The sequence below is a fragment of the Vanrija albida genome (genome assembly GCF_041260175.1).
Source record: "Vanrija albida strain AlHP1 chromosome Unknown contig_6, whole genome shotgun sequence".
Lineage (NCBI taxonomy): Eukaryota > Fungi > Basidiomycota > Tremellomycetes > Trichosporonales > Trichosporonaceae > Vanrija > Vanrija albida.
Genome location: NW_027191425.1, coordinates 558,431 through 572,868, shown reverse-complemented (window position 1 = coordinate 572,868; position 14,438 = coordinate 558,431). Strand labels below are relative to the sequence as shown.

The following is a 14,438-nucleotide window of genomic DNA, read 5'->3' as shown; positions in this document are numbered from 1 at the left end:
TCGCGTTAGGCGGCCCGCCGCCGACATTGCTGACTGTCGCTCCACCCGGTCGGCGGTCGGGGCAGGCGTGGCCACTGGAGTCGACCCGCCCGCTGCCGAGCACATGCAGCGGATGCGCGCGCCGAGCTGTGCGGCGTGCCCGCCATGTCGAGGCGAGGTCCGGCGCCGCCGCTGGCGAGCTCGCTCCGAACGCACCCAGGCGGCACGGAGCCACCGCCACGAGCCACCGACCCAGGCCGGCGCGACCTGCACGTCGCACCAGTGCCTCGCGCCTAGCGACTCGAACGCGCGCGGCTGCGATTCGGGAGGCCGACGAACGAATGATCGACGACGCGCCGGCCTGCGTCGGCAGTGTACCTTTACCAGCGACGCGGCATGACGACGATGGCCTGGCGTCCCGCGTCCCGAGTCAGTCTGCGTCGGCTGGGCCGTGCGGCGACGACGTCGTCGTCGCGGACGCGTCGGAATGTGGGTAGGTACTGCGGATGGATCAGATTGTGCAAGAGAGGATGAGGGGATGTGATGCCCCAAGATATCGACCGAGCGATGCTGCACTGACCGATTGAAGCACCTCCATTGCCGGGCTGGACGCCGCAGCATGCAGCGAGCGAGCGAAACCAGCCGTGACTAGGCCAACTGACCAGCCAGGTGGGCCGCCGGCTTGGCACGGCGCGTCGCGCCTCGTCGCCCGAATAACGCGCCTCGCTTCCGAACAGCGGGACGCGGCGGCTCGAGCTCGACCCGCGCCGCGGCGCGGCTTGCGCTCACCACTAACCCCAACAGCGATACATGCATCACGCTGCTACTCACGCTACTGCTCACCACCATGCTCGCCGCCGCCGCCGTCGCCGTCCCCTGGCTCTTCGCCGCGGGCGCGCTCGCGGCCCCGCTGACCCCCGACACCCCCCACCGCCTGAGCAAGCGCGACACACAGGTGTTTGGCCAGCCCGTGTGGGTACTCGTCCTCATCGTCGTTGGCGCCGTCGTCCTCCTCAGCGTGTTGGGCCTCATCATCGTGCGTGTGCCCCTACGCCGCCGCTGACGTGCAGAAACGCTGCACCGGCCGCAACCCGTTCCAGTCGCATGGCGGCGCACCCCAGGCCTACTCTGCAAACCACAACTACTACGACAACAGCGCGCAGCACCACCACCACCAGATGCAGCAGCACGAGTGGGACCGCCAGCAGCGCGCCAACAACGAGTGGCACGAGCAAAACTATGGATACCAGGCGCAGCAGAATCAGCACCATTACTAGGCTCGGAGGCGTCCTGGGAAAGGGCAGCGCGCCGGCGCCGGCGTGCGTCGCTCGCATCGCTCGCAAAGTGTAGCATAGTGTCGGGCGTGAGGGTATGTATCAATGTCACGGCGGCCTCGACTTGCTCGTCGAGCCGTCTTCGAGCCGTCCTTCCCGTCCTTCGGGCTTCTCTAGTCCATGCCGTTCTGTCGATCCTTGCGTGGCCGGGTCTATCAGTTCTAGAATTATACTTGTGTGTGGCGTGAGGTTCGCTCTGGCGTGAGGTTCGCTCCTGCGTTCGTCCGTTCGTGCGCATGCGGTCGTGCGGTCGTGCGGTCTTGGTTACAGTACGGTGTGGCCCCCCGCGGCGGCCGTGCAGTGGCTGTCACCAGTGCGGCGGCCGCCTGGCCGCTTTTCCAGGTATCGCCTGCCTCGGGCAGTCACTGAGTCGTTCAGTCGTTCGGTCGGCTTATTGCGACAGTGTTTTGGATGTTGCTGCGGATGTAGCGCGCTGTGTGTTACGTCGGCGGGCGTCGGCGTCGGCTCCTGTCGTGGCTCGCGGCTTGCTGCCCGCCCCGTGGCTCGTTGAAGACGACGCCCTGCGTGGGCACCGGGGAATGCCCAGGCGGGCACCTCGTCGCGCCTAGCGCCCGTCGGCATATCACCCTCTGGCTCTCCTCGCAGCTCACGCAGGCCGGTCCGGCCCAGGCAGGGGGTACGGTGCGGGCCCGTTCGGCGGCGGCGGCGCGTTGGTGACCGCGACGCTGGCCACGACAATCGCCAGCATCGCCGCGACGGCCAGCGCGATGAAGAGCGTGCGCCAAAACCTCACCGTCGCGCGCCCGACCGCGCGTTCCCTCATACGCAGCACAATCTCAAACTCGCGCGCGCTCGCGAGCGCGGCGCGCGCCTCGACGTCCCCGCCCCAGTGGACCTGCGGCTGGCCGCGGTGCGCGTGCCGCGAGTCCTTGCGGCTGTGCCCTCCTGCAACGCCTCCTGCCAGGAGAGGGGTCGTCTCGCCGCGCGCATAGGGCGCGTAGTAGGCCGACGTGTGGTCCGGGAGCGGGAGGGACGCGGGCGGCGGGGTCGGCATGTAGGGCGGGGTCGTGGGCGAGTTGCGGGAGGACGTGGACGAGTTGGAGCTGCGCGTCATGATGGGCGGGACGGGGGGCCGGGTGGGCGGGGTCGGCGAGCCGTGGCCTTCGTGCACGCAGTGGAGCGGCGCCTTTGGGGGCTGGGTTGGCGAGTTGGCCCGGCCTGGGGTCAGCGGGGGAGGAGGGGGGAACTCACCGGCGAGCCAGAGCCCCGCGGGGACGGCGTCGGGCTCGGGGCGCGGCGAGCCGACCTTGAGCGGCTCGTGCGAGTGCGGTGGTGGCGTGTCGTTTGGCATTGTGATGGAGCAAGTGGAGAGGCTCGAGATGTCGCCGTGATGTCGCCGTTCAGAGTCGAGTTGACTCACTCGAAGTCGTCCACGCGCAACAAAACATTCCAGGCACTGCCGCACTGCACACACTGCGCGATTACCGCATTTGAAACGCCTTTTCGGATCCGAGCTCCGGCGATTAGAAATATTAGCTTCCGCTATTCGGTGGCAAAACAAGTAAGACGCGTGGGTGGTGCATGACGCTGACGCGCGGCTCGAGGCAAAGCACGCCACGCCGGCGCCGGCGCCAGCACCAAAGCAGTAAGGAGCATAGTAAAACATGGCATGAGGCTACAAAAGCAAGGAGCAACGAGCATACTACGGCGCGTGGGAAACTAAACTCCCAACGCATGACTATATGGGGTTAATGGGGTTTGTGATGCAGAGCCTGGCATTGGCGCACATCAGGGCGAGCGAGCGACGGGCCGCCCGATGCGACACGCTTGCCATTCCATCCACAATTGCTTGGATACCAGGGCCTCGAATCGTCGTAATGTTCATTTGGTCGTCTATCGGGAAAGTGAAGTGTTAAGCAGTGTGGGTGTCGGCGTCCACGACCATGCACGATGCAGCTTGAGGCGCACAAACAACGCGTGCGACGCTGCGATGGTGGGCACACGACTCCGCCACTCCGACTTCCGCGGTGGGGGGTGGTGCCGCGCTCAGGGCAGCGGAAGAGGCCACTCGTCGGGAATCTCGAGTGACAGCGCCCAAAACAGCAGCACGAGCAACAACACGCCTAGCCCGACGTAGATGAGCGCGGCGAGTGTAATGGCCGTGAGGAAGCGCCCCAGCGCGCGGTTCGTCGCCGCCTCGTACTGGTGCATGGCGAGGTCGCGCTCGTGTGCGTACCGGATAACGCTCGCCTCGATGCCGGCCGGCGACGCAGCATAGTACGTTCTGTACCCTGGGCACTGGAACTGTGGCGCGGGCGTGTGTTGTCTCAATCGCCGCGGGAGGTGGTACGAGAAGACCTTTGGCTGCGTGTGCGGCGGCGTGTGGTGGTCGTGGTGGTGGTGTGGCGGGTGGAACGGGTGCTGCAGTGGCGACGGCGTGTAGACGCTTGCTCCAGAGCTCGGCGCCGCGTCAGAGTGCGGCGGGGTCGGCATGCCGTGCATGCTGCTGTGTGCACTCGCGCACGGCGGTGTCGATGGCAGAGGGGGACGCGAGGAAGGCAGCCGCACGGCCGTCCAGGTACGTGGTGGCTCGCGGCGCACGGCGTACAGGCTCGACTGGGAGATTGAGCTGTCACCCGAGTCATTGCCGCCACTGCCGTTGCTGCGCGAGTGGTGTCCGCCAGCGCTTGCGGGCTGCGGGCTCGTCCCAAGCATGGGCGTGGTTTCTGTTGCGCCGTCTGGTGGGGTCAGCGGCGTGCTTGGGGGCTGGACGAGTGAAAAGGGGCTGGGTGGTGGGACGGGGGTTGGTTTGGGTGGAGCCACCTTTGCCTCGACGTCACTTACATGGTGGAGGGCTGTCTTCGTGTGGAAACGAGGATTTTCTTGTGACCGACGACGGCATGGCGGCGAGTGCAATGTTGGTAGCGATGGGGTGAGGAAAAATGATATGCAAGGGTGGAGTTGTCGAGTGCGTGCGTCTGTGTTGTGACGTGCGTGGTGCGTGTGAGTGCGTAGGGGAGGTCTCGAGGTCGTGTGGTGGGTGGGTGGGTTGAAAACAAAGTGCTTAGTAGTGATTGACAAAAGTAGTGCAGCGCCTGGCTGGCTGGCTGGCCGCGTGCGTGGGTGCGTGGCCGCCCGTATGTAGCGCCCATTTAGTAAAACATTTGACGCGCGGGCTTGAAGCCTGGGTGGCGGCCTGGCGGGCGGCGGCTTGGCCCTGCTGCGCGGGATGAATGTGCGCCTGGGCCGGGCCATAAGCCGCCCGCCGCCATTACGGATGAATAACCGCGGCGGGCCCTTGTAGGCCTTGTCGCCCTTGGCACTGCCCGCAGCACACTGTAGGCCCTTCTGGCCAAACGGCCACCCGGCCAAGTGTCACCACGTGCAGCGTCACATGACTCGCACGTGACCCACACGCGACTCCCACGCGCAACCTCGTCATCCAACATTACCCGCGCCCGGCTACCATACCACCCACTCGCCGCCTGCCTCGCACTCATCATTGTCCTTCCCTTCCTTCCTTCGTCGCGACCATTCTAGCCACAATCACGACACGCCATGCCGCCAAAGTCTGGCTACGCACGGCAGCCAAAACCCGACTTGGAGTGGGCAGGGCGTGACGTCAAGGACGTTGCCGCCATCACCCCACTGCATCGGCGGCGCGCGGCAGGTCTCGCACCAGACCAGCGCATGTCCAACTGCCGCTTTGCTCTCGACGCCGGGCGTGAGGCTTCATCAGTGGTCACGGACGGCGAGGACACCGACTCATCAGTAATCGTGCTGAAGGAAGAGGCGTGCACGGTCAAGAAGTGCAAGAATAACCCGTGGTGCTTGAACCATCTCGGCGCGACACAGGTGGGCAGGCGAAGGAAGGCTGCTGGGCTGACGAATCAGTGGACATCAGAAGAAACGCGGCAAGAGTATATCGACGACAAGCTCGGCCCCGAGGTCGTTGTTCGCGACGGCCCTGCTGGGCTGAAGAACTACGGCGCGACGTGCTATGTGAGCTGCGCTGTGTACTGGTGGTCAGCTGACAACAGGCCAACGCCTTCCTCCAGGTGTGGTTTCACAACGTCGCGTTCCGCAACGGCGTGTATGCGGCAGTGGGCAATGCCCAGGCGCCTAATGGTTCCCTCAAAGTCAACGGCGCGAGTACCAACGGTGCTCCGCGGAGTACAAGTCCGAGTTCCAGTACCAGCAGCGCGACGATCGCCGGCTCTGATGCCGGCAGCAGGTCACCTCCTACCGCCCGGCTGTCTCCCCTGCATCACCTCGCCAATATCTTCGCAATGATGCACTTTTCGAACAAGGCGGTCGTCGATCCAGGGGCCCTCATCGAGGCGCTCCGTCTCAACAAGGGAGACCAGCAGGATGCGGCAGAGTGGGTGACAGCTGTTGTTCGAACTAACCCACCAGATTCTCCAAGCTCTTCATGTCCCTCCTCACCGACGAGTTCAAGCGTCACGGCGCTCTGAAGAGCTTCGTCAGCGACCACTTTCAAGGCGTGTACGAGTACCAAACGCGTTGCCAGCGATGCGGGTATACCTCGAGGAACGAATGTAAGCTGGGGACGCACTTTCGCGGTCACTCGTTAACACCCCACTAGCCGCCTTCTTGGAGCTGGAGATTAGCCTCAAAGTGAGTTGGTCAACCGTTCTACTGCTAACGTGCAGGACAAGTCGTCGCTGCAGGAGCGGCTGGCGCATCTGCTGCAGCCTGAGCTTATGAGCGGGTCCAATCAGTACCGCTGTCCTTCATGCGCGAGTCTGCAGGACGCAACACGCTCAACGATTCTCAAAAAGCTACCCCCTGTCCTCCACTTCAGCCTCCTGCGATTCGTCTACGACCCCAACTCTGGGACTAGGAAGAAGAGTAAGGCCCAAATCTCGTACCCCCGCGAGCTCAAGTTCGGTGACGACTACTACGACCTGCGTGGTGTCGTTGTGCACCAGGGTGGAAGTGTGAGTGGCTGTCTTACGATGTCAAAAATCGGGGGCGTCCACAGCTCACGCTACAGGCGTTCCACGGCCACTTCACCTGCGAGGTCTATGACGAGGAGTGAGTAGGTCGCTGCTGGTCCCGCTGATGGTAGTCTCAAAGAGTGGTACTTCACCTCCGATGAGCAGGTTGACAAGCTCTCTGATCGCCAGGCCGCCAAGAAGCGACCCAGGCTTGACCCCGACGTTGTCGAGGAGCAGATTTCCAAGGATGCCTACATGCTAGTCTACAAGCGTCGAGAACTCCACCCCACGCCTCAGGACAAGCCACCAGCCTCGCTCTTGGAGGCCATCAACGCCGATAATACGGCGATGCAAGCCGAGATCGAGGAGCGCGACCCAAAACGCTTCGCCATCGCGGACGAGTTCGACCGGTTGCGTGCCACAAAGCTCAGCGTTTTGGCCCAGCTCCGAGGGGTGAGTGATTGGCTTTAGGCACTGCTAACCGCCAGGATGACAAGGTTGTCCCCAAGGACTCATTGCAAGGCTGGATCAAGTCCCGTGGCCTTGCTTCGTCGTGGGAATACACTGCGGTTACCTGCGAGCATGGCAATATCGACCCAAAGGAGGCTGGCAACCTTCGCCTCATCTCGCAAGCGGCGTTCGACAAGCTCATGGAGTTCAACGCCGATCTAGCCGAGGACAGAACTCTCCGTGACATCGACATCTGCACCGAGTGCGTTGCGGACAAGTTCATCGAGGAAGTGGAGGACGCCGAGCACAACGAACGGATCCGCAATTTTGACAGCCTCAACGAAATGGCGGAGGACGGGGAGGGGCGCTACGCTGTCCCCCTCGACTTTGTCAAGGACTGGCGAAAGCAGGAGCTCTCCACGCCGCCCCCTCTTCCCAGTGATGTCGAGTACTCGCTCTTCTGCGAGCACAACCGCCCGTGGGGTAAGAAGAAGGTCATGTGGGTCTCTGGGGCGGCCCTCATGTTCCTGCGGTCCATCTTTGGCGAGTTTGCGGCCTATTCTGAGGCCACCGAGGCTTGCAACGACTGCGGTGCCCAGACGCAGGCCGCCGCTAATGCAAACAAGGCTTGGAAACTCCAGGTCAAGGAGGAGGCGCTGCTCCTGAACCAGAAGAATGTGACGCAGATCCTCAACATGGCAAACTACATGCTGCCGAAGAAGTTTGCCGAGGACTGGAAGAAGTACTTGAGCCAGTCGGGACGGAAGCCCACGCTTGAGCACGAGCTCTGCCGGCACAACCTGCTCGACTTTGATCCTCAAGTCGAGGCCCGGGACTACCTGACCGAGGAAGGGTGGGCCAAGCTGTGCCAGCTGTGAGTCTGCCGTTGGGGATGTCTCTGACATGCCACAGTTACGAGCACGACCCGCAGGACGCTATCACTGCAGTGTTCACCGGGTCGCCCCCCGAGGGCAAGACGCGCTGCATCGACAAGGTCAGCGTGGCCACCTGCGAGGAGTGCCGCAAGGCGAGGTGAGTGCTATTGTGGGGTGCTGTGTTAACGCCAGGCTGTCGGACTTTGAGGTCATGGAGTTGACCATCGTCGTGGGGATGGACACGGCACCGACTCCAACGAGCACGTGGTTGTCGACGCGGAGCAGCACTCGCCGCACGATGAAGAACAAGCAGGTGCAGCTGGACGTCACCAAGAAGATGAACGTCAAGGACATCAAGGTGGAGCTGTATTCGAAGTTGAGCATTGGCCCGCTCTTCCAGCAATTGTATTACAAGGGGCGCGAGCTGGCGTCGGACGAGACGGTCGAGTCGATCGGTCTGCTCCAGGGCGACCACCTGAACGTTGTCGAGATTGTCGAGGTGGACGACTTTGAGGAGGCGGCGAACGAGGGCTTTGGCGGGACGGCGCTGGTTGGGCGCGTCTGTGAGTTGGGACGTGGTGTGGGCGGCGTGGAAGCCACTGACACCACAGCCTGCCCTGCGTGCACATACTCGAACGAGCCTGGCGCCGAGAAGTGCTCGGTGTGCGAGACGGTGCGTGAGCGGGAGGAGTTGAGCTGACCCACGCCAGGCCTTCCTATCATGAGTACGCCTGTAACAACACTACCATTACCACTACCAGACGTGTAATCCCCAGCATCCCCCCATACCAGTAATGTGTGTAGGCGACAGCCACTGTACAGTACAATGTACCATGCATCATGTGCCGTGAGCCGGGGCGGCGGCGTCGGCCGTGGCAGTCCTCTGCTCGTGGAACGCGGTGGCCTTGGCGACAAGGCTGTCGAGGAGGGGGGCGAGCGCGTCGTCGTAGTCGCGCAGCCAGCCCTCGTCGCCCGTGACCCACTCGCCAAACAGCGCGGCCTGGGGCAGCGTGATGCCAACCCGCTCGTCTACGAGGTCGGCCCCGAGGGAAGCGAGCACGGCCGGCGCAGAAGCCAGCACGTTGGCGCCGCCCCCAGTGCCACACGCAACGAGGGCGGCGGGGAGGCCGCGCCACTCGTAGTACAGCGCGTCGAGCGCGGCCTTAAGCGGGGCGGGCAGGCCGGCATTGTACTCTGGCGAGAGGAGGAGCACGGCGTCGAACGCCAGGACGGCGGCCGACCAGAGCCGGACAGAGGGGTCGGCGTGTGTCTCCGGCAGGCGCGCGCGCGCGACCCCGGCGCCGGTCGCGGCGGGCGGGAGGGACACGGGGCCGAACGGCAGCGGGTGCCCCTGCTCGACCGAGGTCGCGAGGTGGACCGTGGCGACCGACACGCCGCGCGCGGCCAGCAGGCGCGCGAGGTGCACGCCCAGGCCCGAGGTGTTGGAGGGCGTGCGCGGCGAGCCGAGGACGAGCGCGATCGTGGGCGCGGACATGGTCGTGGCAGTGGCACTGTGCCCCGTTCGCAGCTTTATACCGGCGCGATATCCGCTCGGCTGGGTCGCGTGCGCCGGATCATACACCAGCACCCCCAGGACGATGATCATCCACGGCCTCGAAGTCGGACAGCCTGGGACGCGGCGCAGTACAGACCGGCGTGCAGAGCTCGGCGCTCGGTCGGCCCGCCGCCCGGGGGTATTTTGGGCGGCGGCGCGCCCGTTTCGGCGTGCTGCGCGGGGTAGCGAGCGGCGGCGCGGTGCTGGGGCCGGGATATCGGTGCGGTGGGGGCAGGTCGCTCGGAGCCGTGGCCTGCGCCGTTGGAGGGGGGGAGGTGAGCCGAGTGCCGCACCAGGCCGGCTGGGCCCGACAGCGAGTCAGAACCAGGCTGGCTTGCCGACCGAACCGGCGTCGCACCGCCTGTCGGGCCTCGGAGGACACACGGGGTGTACCCTCGCCACGAGGCGCGCTCGGGCCCGCGCGGTTCGGCGGCTGTGGTGGCGCCGAGGTTGCCGCCTGTTCACGAGTTGGTGGAGTCCGCCGGGGTCGGTATCGCGCAGCTGGGACCAGCGACCGTCTGTACTGCACCAGGGTGAGTGGAGCCTCGGCAGAGTATGGCTGACGAGTTGTATGCGGAGCCGCCACCCGCCACCGCGGAGCAGCGACGCCCGACAACGCACCACGCCCCAACGCACGTTTGAAGACCTCTGGAACTGCGCGCTGGCGACAGTGCTAAAGAGCACGGCCGCCGCCTGCCGAGGTAATCGAGCCTCCTCACCGGCCGCGATTCCCGAGCGCAGCGCCTGGCCTCGTGGACCGGGTGAGGCCAGACCGGGTGCGGCCAGCCGTGCACAGGTGCCCCACACGGGTACGCCAAGACGCCGAGGCAGCGCTGCTGTTCCTCGTGCAGTGGACACCGCCGACCACCGCGCCGCGACGGAGGTATTTCGGCCGACGGTTCGCTTTATCTGATTAGGATGGCGACTTTCAGGGACCGAGGGGAATGTTACTTAAGTCCTGCGGGTGACGCTGCGTGGGTTCGGTCTTGACTTTTCACCACGACGGCGGCGACGCGACGACGACGGCGACGAGCTGCTGGTGTTCCTGCTCCTGCTGCCTTGAGTAACGACCGCACGACCAACGACGACGCGACGACGACGACGACGGCAGTTGGACGTACCGAGACAAAAACAAATCACGCGTTTGCCTTACCCTCTCCACCTTCCCCGACGCGATGCGCATACACCCAACCCCCCGCCGCACCAACGGCACCCGCCCCCGCCTCGCCATCGTCCTGGGCAGCACGCGCGAGCCGTCCAACACCGCGGGACTCGGCACATACGTGCGCAACCTCGTGCGGAGATACCACCCGGGCGTCGAGGTCGTCGTCGTGCACCTGTCCAAGTCGTACGCGGCTGGCCACCCCCTGCCCCTCGAGATCATCGGCACGCCGGCGTCCCACAAGCCACCGGGCGGTGACCGCGCAAAGCTGCCACCGACGTACTCGCAGCCCGCGGTGTCGGCGTGGTCGGCCGCCGTGGTCTCGTACGACGCCGTGCTGTTTATCACGCCGCAGTACAACGGCAGCTTCCCGGCCCCGCTCAAGAACGCGCTCGACCAGATCTGCTGGGAGTGGAAGGGGCTCCCGGCCGGTCTGATTACGTGTGGCGGCGGAGGAGGGGGCGCGCTCGCCGGCCACGCACGCATGGTCATCGGCCGCGGACTCGGCACCGATCTGTGTAACGAGGACGTCGAGATTGCGCTCCGACCTGCGCTGGCCTCGGGAAACTGGGTGAAGGGTGACGAGGAGTGGCTCACGGTTTATGACGAGCCGGTGCTCGCGCTGCTCGACGAGCTGGTTCGCAAGGCCGAGGCGTGGAATGAGGAGCGGGGGACGTGGGGCCAAGAGCGGGGGTCGTGGGTTGAGGCCGAGGCGGCCTACGGGTTATATTCTAGAGATTAGAGGCGCGCGGCGCGGCGCAGGCGTTGTTGTGATGGATGCATGCAGTGTACATCGTGTGGGAGGTGGCACAGTATTGGGGGCCGTGGGGGAAGGCGCTGGCGGCTAAACAGGTCAGCAACGGCGACACACAGCCACTCACCTCAGTCGACCCGCTGACGCTTGCGCGCGACCTTCTTGCCGATGTTGCTGTCCGTGTCGCTCTCGGTCTCCGCGTCGCACTCGCTGTCCGATTCGGAGATGTCGACGACGGGGATGGGCTTCTTCTTGTACTTCGTCGGCGTGGCGATCGCGACAATGGCGTCGGCGTCATCGTCGCTGTCTTCCTCGGGCGCGGCGTCAGTGGCCGCGGTGGCGCCCTCGTCGTCGACAACGGCGATAGCGCTCTCCAGGTTCATGCCGCGGTCGGCGAGGATGGCTGCCCTCCTCAGCTCCCTCCCCTTGTTCGTCGGTGGCGAGATGGAGCCGGTGCGCTCCTCGATCTCCTGATCGGCCATGCGCGCGCGCCGCCTGGGTGCCCTCGGGTCCAGCCCCAAGCCGTGCCTCTTGCGGTGTTCGCGCGACCCGGCCAGAGCCGCACGCGCGTCATTGATAAGAGCCTCCTCGTCGGAAAAGGTCTCGACGAACGAGACGCTGTCCGTACGCGCCACGGCCATGCGCTCGGCAATGACGACGAAGGGTGACGCCGGCCGGGCGGCGGCGGGCGCGGGCTTGGGCGGGAGGTGGGCCGGTCTGGGAGGGAGGGGCTTGGACTTGGGGGGCTGGCCGGACTTCCGAGGGGGCTTGGAAGAGCTGCCGTTGTCTGACATTGTGTAGTGGGAGGGTGAGTTGGGAAGTGAGAAAACCGTGACTTGGTGGAGGGAAGACAACAACAATGTGACGACGAGTAATGGGTGCAGCTGGCGGCGCGGCGGGGGGCGGGGGGGATCGGCACCCACTCGTCGCCCGGCCTTCCCTCTTCCTCTCACACTCTGTTCACTTACACTCGACTCGCCGAACATGCACCACCCGCCGCACACTCGTGCACTCTCGCCCCAACGACTCTGTCAGCTCGTCGCCATCCACCCAAACACCCCTCGTCCGCCGCCGCACATGTCGCTTGGCACACGACCCCCACTTCACTCCACCTGCTCTTGCGGGCCTCCCTGATCTTCGTGAGTCCGACGGCGCGGTGTCCCTTAGATCCTCTGGGTCCTCCATGATTCGAACACGCGCCTCGGATAGGCAAGGCGAACGTCGGGCGGTGCTATCGGTGAGTTGCTGTCCGTGAGTGGAATGGACCGGCTGACCGGGTGTGGCAGGTTCTCGGCTGGGCCTACCTTCACTGCAGCACCAGGCGGAGCTGTAATCGCTGTGCTAGACGCCTGAACGGTCTAGAAGAGGATAGAGATGGCAACGAAAGAGATGTGAGCTGAACAAGTGGCCGGTGAGCCGACGCGTCCCGTCACCGCCGCAAGTCTTGGGGGATCCGTCTCGGAGTCCGGGCCCTGTGCCGCTTGCTCCAGGCGCGCGCAAGCGAGCATTTCTGTCTGTTGATGCGTAGGTACGTGGGTACGCTGACCTGACGCAGGCTCCGAAGCCATGGTCCGCTCCAAACCGCTGGGCCCCGCGGCACCTCGGCACCCTCACGCCAGCGCGTCCCATCGGCTTGTCGAGCCAACCCTGGGACGCCGGCCCGGGCTACTTCTTCCTCCGGCGGGGTGCGGTCGGCTTCCTCAAGGCGTGTGGGACATTGACGAGCCGGTGGAGAACCCCGCTCGGCTGTGGGCGCGGGGATCACTATCCTGCTCCGCGACGGGTCCGATGACCGAGGCCGTGGGTGTGCTGACAAACAGCCAAGGAGGCGTCGTTTGCAGACCCGCCATTCGACGACCGCAGTGTCAACTCGAGAGCCCGCAGAAGTTCGAGGATCCGGACCAGCTCAGCCTGTGCGTGTCCTCGGAGGAGCGCAGCCGCAAGACATCATCAAGAGCCACTGGGGTTGCTGGGCGGCCGGTCAGCGGTCCGCGCGCTCCTCGCTCGCGTGCCCGTCCAGTGAATGAACGTGACGGTCGTGGCACTGCAGATGGAGTATGAGTAGGGTGCACGGACAGGCCGGGGGCGTGCGCGGATGTGCGGCGGTGACGACGGATAGACCTGACGTTGAGAGTGATGTTGCTATCAAAAGCGCGTCTCGATGCGGCTGTTGCCGAGCCGGAGCCGACGTCGGCGTCATTGTGCCGGCAGGCTACTTCCTCCCTCCAAACCTACTTAAACTTCCTTTGTCCACTTGCATTCCCCACTACTCAACCGCAATGACCGGCCCCCTGACAGACACCCAGCTCGACGCGTACCTCGCCCGCATCTCGTTCCCGCGCGCGCTGCACCCGGCCGACCCGCTCGCGCTGCTCACGCAGGTGCACAGCCACCACCTCGCGTTCGTGCCGTTCGAGTCGCTGTCGATCCACTACAACCCCGCGCGGCCGCCTTTGCTCAAGCTCGCGCCGGACGCGCTCTTCGACAAGATTGTCACGCGCAAGCGCGGTGGTTACTGCGTCGAGGTCAACCAGCTCTTCCGCGACGTGCTGCGCTCGCTCGGCTTCACCGTGCTGCCCGTCTCTGCGCGTGTCTCGCACTCGGCCGGCGGGGTCCACGACGGCGGCTTCCTCGGCTAGTGCGTCCCCCCTCCTCCTCCCTCCTTTGGCGCTGACGCTCCAGCTCCCACATGGCTAACCTCATCGACATCGCCGGCGCGCGCTACCTCGTCGATGTGGGCTTCGGGCCCGACGTGCCCCCGCAGCCCCTCAAGCTCGTATACCCCGCCGCCAGGCCAGGCTGGGGGCCCGCCGCGCCCGCCGACGACGAGGAGGCGACCACCTCGCTCCAGGAGTGCGACGGCGTCGCGCCGCAGCGCTTCCGCATCGCGTACCGCCGCCTCAAGGATCACACGGACGCACACCAGCGCGCGTGGGTGCTCAGCACGCGGCGCAAGCCCGACGCCGACTGGCTCGACTGCTACGCGTTCGACGAGTTCGAGTGCTTCCCGCCCGACTATGGCGTCATGAACTGGAGCACTAACGTCGGCCCCGAGAGCTTCTTCGTGCGCACGGTGATTGCGCAGCGCTTCCTCACCGAGCAGGAGCTGGCCGAGGAGGACGCCAGCGCGCCGTACACCCACGCTGAGGGTGCCGGCCGCACCGCCACCCTCCAGCTCGCCGGTACTATCGCCCTCGCGGGCAACACGCTCCGCCGGCGTATCCACGGCGTCGACGAGGCCATCGTCGCGACCATCGCGACTGAGGCCGAGCGCGTCGCCCTCCTCGAAAAGTACTTTGGCGTCGTGCTGTCCAAGGAGGAGCAGGAGGGCATCCGCGGCGACCCCACCGAGATTGTGCCGGCCGCTACCGCATAGACCAGGAATGAATGTTATTACATGGGATTAC

At 65.3% G+C, this 14,438-nt stretch overlaps 8 protein-coding genes across 8 annotated transcripts; 4 read left to right on the top strand and 4 right to left on the bottom strand.

Moving 5' to 3' along the window:
* Positions 1–826: 826 nt before the first annotated feature.
* Q8F55_007587 (uncharacterized protein) lies at positions 827–1,256 on the top strand (the record flags this gene model as incomplete). Its single annotated transcript, XM_069356010.1, has 2 exons — positions 827–1,015; positions 1,050–1,256. 2 exons carry the CDS (start codon positions 827–829, stop codon positions 1,254–1,256), a joined length of 396 nt encoding a protein of 131 aa, XP_069205851.1.
* A 664-nt stretch (positions 1,257–1,920) lies between these two features.
* On the bottom strand, positions 1,921–2,625 carry Q8F55_007586 (uncharacterized protein; the record flags this gene model as incomplete). Its single annotated transcript, XM_069356009.1, has 1 exon — positions 1,921–2,625. The coding sequence occupies one exon, from the start codon at positions 2,623–2,625 to the stop codon at positions 1,921–1,923; it is 705 nt and encodes a 234-aa protein (XP_069205850.1).
* Positions 2,626–3,320: 695 nt separating this feature from the next.
* On the bottom strand, positions 3,321–4,176 carry Q8F55_007585 (uncharacterized protein; the record flags this gene model as incomplete). Its single annotated transcript, XM_069356008.1, has 2 exons — positions 3,321–4,012; positions 4,119–4,176. The coding sequence occupies 2 exons, from the start codon at positions 4,174–4,176 to the stop codon at positions 3,321–3,323; spliced, it is 750 nt and encodes a 249-aa protein (XP_069205849.1).
* Positions 4,177–4,832: 656 nt separating this feature from the next.
* Q8F55_007584 (uncharacterized protein) lies at positions 4,833–8,285 on the top strand (the record flags this gene model as incomplete). The annotated part of the gene is made up of 13 exons (XM_069356007.1): positions 4,833–5,129; positions 5,169–5,276; positions 5,315–5,655; positions 5,691–5,833; positions 5,881–5,912; positions 5,948–6,235; positions 6,292–6,332; positions 6,367–6,688; positions 6,724–7,559; positions 7,598–7,717; positions 7,753–8,123; positions 8,172–8,233; positions 8,271–8,285. The coding sequence occupies 13 exons, from the start codon at positions 4,833–4,835 to the stop codon at positions 8,283–8,285; spliced, it is 2,976 nt and encodes a 991-aa protein (XP_069205848.1).
* Positions 8,286–8,398: 113 nt separating this feature from the next.
* Q8F55_007583 (uncharacterized protein) lies at positions 8,399–9,055 on the bottom strand (the record flags this gene model as incomplete). The annotated part of the gene is made up of 1 exon (XM_069356006.1): positions 8,399–9,055. One exon carries the CDS (start codon positions 9,053–9,055, stop codon positions 8,399–8,401), a length of 657 nt encoding a protein of 218 aa, XP_069205847.1.
* A 1,235-nt stretch (positions 9,056–10,290) lies between these two features.
* Q8F55_007582 (uncharacterized protein) lies at positions 10,291–11,019 on the top strand (the record flags this gene model as incomplete). The annotated part of the gene is made up of 1 exon (XM_069356005.1): positions 10,291–11,019. The coding sequence occupies one exon, from the start codon at positions 10,291–10,293 to the stop codon at positions 11,017–11,019; it is 729 nt and encodes a 242-aa protein (XP_069205846.1).
* A 140-nt stretch (positions 11,020–11,159) lies between these two features.
* Positions 11,160–11,825, bottom strand: Q8F55_007581 (uncharacterized protein; the record flags this gene model as incomplete). The annotated part of the gene is made up of 1 exon (XM_069356004.1): positions 11,160–11,825. One exon carries the CDS (start codon positions 11,823–11,825, stop codon positions 11,160–11,162), a length of 666 nt encoding a protein of 221 aa, XP_069205845.1.
* A 1,485-nt stretch (positions 11,826–13,310) lies between these two features.
* Q8F55_007580 (uncharacterized protein) lies at positions 13,311–14,407 on the top strand (the record flags this gene model as incomplete). The annotated part of the gene is made up of 2 exons (XM_069356003.1): positions 13,311–13,669; positions 13,714–14,407. The coding sequence occupies 2 exons, from the start codon at positions 13,311–13,313 to the stop codon at positions 14,405–14,407; spliced, it is 1,053 nt and encodes a 350-aa protein (XP_069205844.1).
* Between the last annotated feature and the right edge of the window lie 31 nt (positions 14,408–14,438).